Below are 8,767 nucleotides of genomic sequence, written 5' to 3'. Positions count from 1 at the left end.
GTTTCCCCCTTGCACAGAGAGGAGGGAAGGGAGCTTAGGGCGGAATCGCTGGAATCTTTGTGCCTTGATTATTTTTCTTTTTTGTTCTTTCTTTCCTTTCTTTCTTCCCTCCGTTTGCATTCCTCTTGTTCTGTCTGTCCCTGCCCACCCCACCCTTCCTTCAGATCCGGCGATTCCTGCCCTCGCCTCGCCCTGTCATTGATGGGAAATCAACTGGATCGCATCACCCACCTGAATTACAGCGAGCTGCCGACCGGGGACCCCTCGGGGATCGAGAAAGACGAGCTGCGCGTCGGGGTGGCTTACTTCTTTTCGGATGAGGAGGAGGACCTGGACGAGCGAGGCCAGCCAGACAAGTACAGCGTGAAGGGCTCCGGCAGTCCTGGCCAGGAGACGCCCACCCACCACCTCCACCACCAGCTGGTGCTGAACGAGACCCAGTTCTCCGCTTTCCGCGGCCAGGAATGCATCTTCTCCAAGGTCAGCAGCGGCCCCCAGGCCGGGGACCTCAGCGTCTACTCGGTGTCAGCCCTGCCTGCCCTCTGCAAGCCGGGGGACCTGCTGGAGCTGCTTTACCTGGGGCCGTCGGAGCCCCCGCCGCCGCACTGGGCGGTGTACGTGGGCAGCGGGCAGATCATCCACCTGCACCAGGGTCAGATCCGCCAGGACAGCTTGTACGAGGCTGCCGCGGGCAACGTGGGCCGGGTGGTGAATAGCTGGTACCGCTTTCGCCCGCTGGTGGCTGAGCTGGTGGTGCAAAACGCCTGCGGGCACCTGGGCTTAAAAAGCGACGAGATCTGCTGGACGAACTCCGAGAGCTTCGCCGCCTGGTGCCGCTTCGGGAAAAGGGAGTTCAAAGCCGGGGGGGAGCTGCAGGCTGCTGCCGGCACTCAGCACCAGCAGCAGTACTATCTCAAGATTCACTTGGCAGAGAACAAAGTGCACACGGTGAGGTTCCACAGCCTGGAGGATCTAATACGCGAGAAGCGCAGGATCGATGCCAGTGGCAAACTGAGGGTGATCAAAGACCTGGCTATAGTGGATGGGAAAGAATAGGGAGTAGCAGGGGTGCACGTCTATCTTCCTTCTGCCCTGCCCGGGGAGACCAGCCTGCCACAGACACAGGAGGCTGCACCCTCCTTCTGTAGGACTCGACTGGAAGCAGGATCCATGGCAACATTCCAAAAAACCAGCATTCTTTACATATGTTTGGCTTTTAATAGCATTAATGCTGAAAGAGCAAGTGAGATGAAGAAAAGAGGGGGGAGCTTCAGGGAGACTGTTCTCAGAGTATGTGGACAAAGTCACTCCTGGCAATTGATGTTGACCATTCTAGCAACACACCAATAAAATTTCAAATTGAAATATTTTTTTTATTTTATTTTTATTTCATGGCTTTAATCCATGATAAATTTTAAACATCTGGGGCCATGGATGTGGATCTAGCTAAATGAGTTTCTGGTTAATATTTGCCTTGCAGCCAACCAAAAGCATCAGTCATACTTTGTTAACTGGGGGGGGAATGGAGGGGCTGGGGAGGAGGGAGGAGGGGGGAGAAATGTCTGTTTGGTTTGTTTCTCAACACAGTTGCTTCAGTGTGTAGCTGCAACACAAAATTTTGTCCAAGCCAACTCTGGCAAGATATAACAGGGGAAAGTGTTTTCACATTCCTGGTTGAAATCTATCACATTTAAAATATTTGTCTTTGCTTGCAGTTAGCAGCTTTCTGCTAAATGTCATCATAACACATAAGCTCTTTCCACCTCTTCCCTCCTCCCACTCTCCCTGCCTTTTTTTTACTTTTTGAAAAAAAAGTTGATGAGCAGCTGTTTTCCTGAAACTGAATTCATTGGTTAAAGGAAGCAGTGTAATTTGGAGAACAGTATACTTAGTGTTGCTCCTCAGAGATCCAGCCTCTAGGATCTGAAGCTTGAGCTGTGTATTTGTATTGCTGTAGTGATTCTCACTGCACCACTGCTTCAGTACCTCTTCATGCACAGGTCAACAGAATCCTGCAAGAAACAAATAGGTTTGAATTCTGCATGTTGCCTCGTTGAAACAGCAATTTATTGCATATTTATGATTCCACTTTAAAAAAAAGATACATGTAGTGTGGCCAATTTCATCTTGCATTTCAAATTCTAAGCAACTAAAAATCCTGTTCAGTCTAAGTTTAGAAATCCACAGCTGCATTTAAAAGATGCCTTTTAATGTGATGTGGGCAATGCTTTGTATTTCAGATTCTATTCACTCATTGCTTAATTTGAAGTTTTGAAGTGAAAGATCAGAGTATTAAAATATATATTAAAAATCTAAACAAATTAAGTATACCGGGGCATTTCTAGAGCTGTTTATGCTTTTTTTAAAAAACAAATATTATTCTGAGCTGCCTACAACTTGTAATAAGCATTTTGTCTTTGCATGTTTCAGTACTGGAAAGAAAATGCATTTGTTTTTGTCTCCTCTTCCCACATCAATGTCAGATGGCAGAACAGAAGTGAAATATCTCTTCTGTATATAAAATACTAAAATACACTCCACCCCCTATCAATGTACTGCGTCCTGGCTCCTTTTTGTATTAAATAATGTCATAAGCAACCTTGTTGCAACAGTAATTTCATTTCTACAAAGTGTTTGCCTCTCATAGCTGAAGCTGTGAGGGTGGAGTGTACTTCATTTTAATAGAAGCATTAGCATAAATATCTTTAAAAAAATCCCAACCAAAGAAAGCAAAAAAAAAAAAAAAAAAAAAAAAAAAAAGCCCCCCCCAAATCTGCAACCCTTCAGTGAAGGTCATCTACCTGGCTTTATGTTTGCTGATACACCTGGAAAAGATATGTGGTAGAAGGGAGTGTTACTTTTATTACCTTCCCCTAAAGTACCCTGGCTAGTACAATATGGGGTAAAGATGTGAAAAATATGAATTGTCATCACTCAAATTACTGCTGAAATAGTGTCGAGTCCCAGCACACCTTTTAATAAATGTGTAATGTTAGCTTTATATTTGCAATAGTTGCTGGCTGATAATGATAGCTTTTCCCATAATATGAAGTTTTCTACATAGTATTTGTGTATCTTAATTCTTGTACTGCATTGGATGTCCCAGATTGTGTTAGAACCGATTTCCCTGTATCACTTGGTTGGAAGCAGTGTGAGATTGCAGAAGGCACTGGCTTAACACCCAAGGCACTTAAGGGAAAAAAAGCCTGGAAAGTGGTGGGAGAAGGGAAGGAACACAAAAGTAATTTATCTTAATTTCCCCTTACAAAAAATACATGTTAGAGAACTGAGATTGTAACAGACAGGGAAAATAACATGAAGAGTAAATAAATAAGTGAATGTTTATGAAGACAAGGAAGAATTAAGTAGACTCATGTTGTTATTTTTGATCTCTGCAATGTCTTTTTTTCAAATTGGTCTTAGATGAATAATACAGGATTAGAGAGGTGATCCTTGCAAGAACAGCATTGCGTGTCCTCACTAGTGGGAATTTAAAATATACTGGCTTTAAACTTTTCACTGTGCTTTCCAAATACTCCATCACTCTATCTAAACATCCATTTCAACTCTGGATTTTTTTTTGTAACGATTTACTAACCTTGTTCATAAACATAACAATTTGCCTTTTGTTATCTGGCTAGCTATAGAGTGATATTTTGTAGTATATAAAGGAAGTGATAAGAACTAGTCTATGCTTATTTATTCAAGCTCTGTCAGAACTCTTTGGCACTGCTTCAAATTTGTACAGGTAAAAGTAGCAAGATTAAGGCTGTAGTACTTTGCTAAGGTCTGGAGAAAATGTAGTGGAAATATTCACAGGTAGTACTAACCTAGGATACAGTATTACCATGGCTATGTTCAAGTAGCAGTCTGTTATTGCCAATGAGGATGCCCATATAGATACTTTGTGTGTGTGTGTGTTTTGTTTGTTTATTTTGCTAGATTTCAGCCCACAGTTCCTGACAGCAATCTGGTCCTGAGCCGTAGTCCTTTGAAGCTAGTGGAAAGGATCTCACTGGCTTTAGAGAGCTTTGGATCAGACTGCATTGTTTAGGAGGTGGATAAAATTTGTGGACCTTACAAAGAAGTGAGATTTAAGATTTCAGAACCAGAAAGTGACCAGAAAGGACAACTTTTTGATGTGGGAGGTAGTGGAAATAGGCGATACTGTGAAAATAAGGGAAGAGAACCTTCTAGTTCTGAAACAAGCAGTCCGAGTCTGAGATGGCAGTGAAAAAGACCAAGTGAAAAGTGGATATAAAAAGTTGTTCAGTTCCTTGAAACAAGAAATGTGAGGCAGGAAAGCAGTTATTTACAAGAAAGGCAGTGATGTGAATGATTGACAGGTAAAAAAATGTAATTGATTATACTCATCTTTCAGGAGCAGTGACCCGCCTGAGTTAACATTTCCATTTCCAGCAGTAAAGATATTGACAAATTATATCTGTGGATTCTGTTTACATTCTTCAGTCTAGCTACCTAGGGTAAATATTTATATCTCATTCATTGCTCTTGAAGTACTGACTTGTAATACGACTGCAATGTTAGGATACTTTGCACATCTCTCTGTCGCATCACTTTCAAGGTTTTTGTTAGCTCTTTGGGTAGCAGTTTTATAGAATCTCTTTTGCTTGGAAACTATTTTCTTCGTCTGTTCAAAACGCAATCTTTTGAATTGTTTTGAGGCTAACATTTAATTAAAAATACAGTTCATGTCCTCTTAAAATACAGAGAGCCTTTGTGAAATGTTTTGCTGTCACGACCAAAAAGTTTACCGGTTATAGGTTGTGCATATAGGTAGAGGACTGTAAGAATGGGTAGCAAAACAGGTTTTGTCACTGTCAGATTTTGTCTCCATCTTACGTTTTCAGGTTACTTGGGTTTCATTGGTAGGAATTTTTTCTCCTCTCAGGTTTTTATGATTGTATAAAAAACAAACAAACAAACAAAGCCACATAACATTTTTTAGGGTACTATGCTATTGATCCCTACGTGGATTTCAGGTGAAAAGCAGGATGTAACAATGTATGGCCTTCAGGGAGTGACAAGAAATGGCCCTTGGTCTGTGCTAAATTGTGCACAGTCTTAATTATCCTGCCTCATTTCCTTTTAGTGTCTTTCATATTCAGGTAAGTGATGTGCAAAAATCTGTCAGAGATTATAGAAGTGTTTATGCGACGTGTTGAACACCTGTAGCTCCAACCAACGCTCACTGGACTTGAGTGAATGCTGGTCTCACTTGAGACACACAGTATCTAGGGGATCAGGTGCCTCAGGCTGCCCAGTTCCAAACACTCTCTGTGGCTGCAGAGGAAGTAGGGCTGGCATAGCTACTGCTGGTTTTAAGATGTAGTTGTTTTCTGTGAAAGATTTCTACTGGAGTACCTTAACAGTGTTCTGTCCATAGTTATATTTGGCTGTGGCTAAAAAGTTGTGTGTGTTGCTGCTTATGCTGTGCAAACATTGTGTCCTCTGCTTTGTCACCCAGGAGAAAGAGGAACGTCCTGGCCCCAGCAAATTAATCCAGAAATACCTATGGAGGTATGGCTGGGCTACCATGCTGAGGGTACTTCCCTGCAGAGTTAGGGTCTAAAGGTAATAATGTATGACTGGAGTGTGATCAAGTGCTGCTGTTGGTTCATACATGTTAGTGTTTCCATGGCAAGTCTGGAATTTATTTACTTTATTATTGTGAAATTTTTAACTTCTCTGTACTTTGAATTCCATTTTGACATGTAAAACTGCACTATGCTCATGGATCCTCTGACACAATGTTAGTTATCTGTCACATTTTTTTACAGTTTTATTGTAAAGAAAAGTAATGAATACTGTGATCAGATACTTTACTGACCTGCTTGTAAATCAAAAAAAGGGTAGTGTAGATATTAGGTCAGAAAAAGACAATGAACTAAGAAGCTGTCATTACTTGAAGTATCGCTGGATTTACTCTAGATTATATAGATGTAATCTGTATAGATATAAACTACCAGTGCTGTATTTTTTTTTTTTTTTTAAGTGGTTGTGGCACTCTGCATTATATCTTTTGCAAAATATTAGTCTCTTGTCTAAGTAATACAAATCCCCTGTGAAGTTCTGTTGGGTTTGTTTCTTTGTTTGTTTTTGTAATATTGAAATGCCACCATGCCATTGAAATTAACAGTCACTTTATATTTATATTTGAGAAATAAACTAGAATTTGTCTTGTAGGATTTATAGTAGAGCAGCTAGTAATATGCACTTTCATTTCTTAATTTTAAATAATTTTAATCAAGCACAAACATATTCAGGTGAATATGTCTAGAGGAATTACAGAACTTCCATTAGTAAAGGCCATTCAGATTGAGGTTATGCTGTAATAGGGTGAGACTTTTTTCCTCTTTTTTTTCATATTTTTATTCTGGGGCTTTGGGACATTTCTGATTCTGCAGATGATCCGTGTATGTAAAACAGCTTGCATCTTTCAGTGTTTGCAGAATCAGGATCTTTATAATAAAATACCTATCCCCTTCATGTGCCATTTTCTTTGGGCTAATATCAAGGAGTAGGAGTAGCCAGGATCAAGATCTCAGCATCAATCTCTTGCAGAATTCAATGGAAGACGCACGTGTGTGATATCTACCAGAAAGGCCTTAATTGCATAGTCTTACTTGTACATATAATAATCACCTATGCAAATTGCCATTTTCCTAGGTAAAGTGGGTTAATGCTTTTCAAGCATCCCTTTGACTTTCTCTTGTGTGGCTGTGTTGGTTACAAATAGAGAACTGGAGTTTAGTGTACAGGCTTGAGCCTTTGAAGTGCCGTAGAACAGTTTCTTCAGCTGTTTTGACAGGAGCTCGGGTGGAATTTGGAACCAGTGCGGGTACAAGAGAAAGGGGTGGGAGAGTTTGCACTTAAACATCAGTGTGTGCAAAGAAGATGTTCAGAGCTAAGTTTGAAATTCTTTCTTTCTCCTCTCCAAGGTGCACGAGGGTGAGTAACCATGCACCCCTTACACATAAAACAATTTACACTTTGGAGATCCATGCTACTGCCTAGGCAAAATAGGGTGAGTAAAATATGCAGTGTCTCATCAGCCTTATGTAACAAATAATTTTTCACAGTTTAAACACTATTTAGATACAAAGTGGGATTGGCAATCTATTTTGAAAAGTCATATTTTTAAGCTCATAAGCTAAGCAGCATAATGCTTATAAATGGAAGACCTCAATAATCCTTCTTGGTAATTCCTATACTGTAGAGATAGAGCTTGTTCCCATTTTGTGTAAATGAGAGTAACCCTGTTTCAAGAAAATTATCGTGAGGTAGAATTTGCAAATAAATGAAGCAGTCAAACCCAAGATTTAGTTCTGACGTGACACTATCACTGCTGCAGGTAAATAAATGGCAAATATCTAACAGAGTGAGTAAATACGAACTGCTGCACTGTGACACTTCACAGCAGAGTACTTTATGCCACAGAAGGAATATTTCTTGTATGTTATTCAACACGAGTAAACATATCACAATCTGGTCTTGAAAAAAACGTATTTTTCCCGTATGTTCCTATTGTTTCCATATGCCCTTCCAGTCAGCTGAAAGCAATATAAAAACTGAGCCTGAAAAATATACTAATTGTTTGTAAATATTTACGCAGAAATTTATATGCGTATTGATATATAACTAATAGATATACTTGTATATACATATGCATACTGTGTCTGTATGTATTATGCATACACACAAAAAATCTTGACTATTTTATTAGTATTGGTAATGAATAGCAGTCATTTCAGTATGTACATTATCTGTGCAACAGATGGATATCCAAGACTTCACAGACAGAATTTTAACACTATTCAAATATTTGTTCTTTAGGGTATGCCATGGTCTTCTGACATGAAGAGAAGTGAGTTAAATATGTGGGGTTTGACATATTGCTACTTACCAGAGGAAAAATATCAAGTAGCACTACACTTTGCAATAATGAAGTACCCTTTTAGAATGAACTATGCTGCTACTGACTTGTGTATTTATAAATAAAAGAATGCTCCAGTGAAGTATCCATCCATCTTTCTCTTTGGCATATTTTAATGGATAGTGCTACATAGGTTGGATTTATTTATTTATTTATTTTAATAATTTGAATGTTTTTCCCCTCCCTGTAATATTTTTGAAGCATAACACTAAAATTAGCTGTGTTCTGTTTTTCAGACATGCTCAACTACTGTTGTATAGTTGTTCCTAAGTAAAGAGGTGGCTGGCATTTGTATTTTCTCACTTTTCTAATCTTCTCTTTCTTCAAGTTGGTATGTTTATTTCAAGAGGTAAATGGTGGGACTGGGAAAAACACATATTATGGATTTGACTCTCCCCATTGAAGTCACTGGTGAACTTTCACCAAAGTTATCAGGTCCACGGTTAGACTGAGTGCTTTTAGAAATCTTACCTAATGGATACTGGGTGAAAATCAGCTCTGTCAAGACCTGTGAGTGCTTCACGTGGCCTGAATTGCCAAGAGTTGTACATCTGCGTCTTTGACTAATGACATTTCATTTCAAGAACAAGAATACCCCAGTTATTCCATGTCTTCACCCATGAAGTTCTTTTCTCACCTGATAACAGATTAAAGATCTTTTTGCCTACCCAAAATTCTTCCTCCACATTAAGCCACCTGTGTGTGATACAATGTCCTTTTCCACGAACAAGCCCATCACTAGAAATCTGTGTTACAGACACTGTCAGAATCAAATCCTTGCCCAGCATTTCCAGAGGCGGTGGAAGAAAA

At 39.9% G+C, this 8,767-nt stretch overlaps 1 protein-coding gene across 1 annotated transcript; it reads left to right on the top strand.

Annotated features, from left to right (window-relative positions):
* The first annotated feature begins 163 nt into the window (after positions 1–163).
* Positions 164–1,499, top strand: FAM84A (family with sequence similarity 84, member A). Its single transcript, XM_008946806.1, has one exon. It carries the CDS (start codon positions 202–204, stop codon positions 1,054–1,056), a length of 855 nt encoding a protein of 284 aa, XP_008945054.1. The 5' UTR covers positions 164–201; the 3' UTR covers positions 1,057–1,499.
* The last annotated feature ends 7,268 nt before the right edge of the window (positions 1,500–8,767 follow it).

This window comes from Merops nubicus, unplaced genomic scaffold (genome assembly GCF_000691845.1).
Source record: "Merops nubicus isolate BGI_N331 unplaced genomic scaffold, ASM69184v1 scaffold1569, whole genome shotgun sequence".
Taxonomy (NCBI): domain Eukaryota; kingdom Metazoa; phylum Chordata; class Aves; order Coraciiformes; family Meropidae; genus Merops; species Merops nubicus.
Note: the sequence above shows the minus strand (reverse complement) of the source record. Positions and strands in the feature narration are given on the sequence as shown.

Bases quoted from the DNA above. Each gene is read 5' to 3' on its own strand.
- FAM84A (XM_008946806.1), top strand. From the start codon at position 202: ATGGGAAATCAACTGGATCGCATCACCCACCTGAATTACAGCGAGCTG.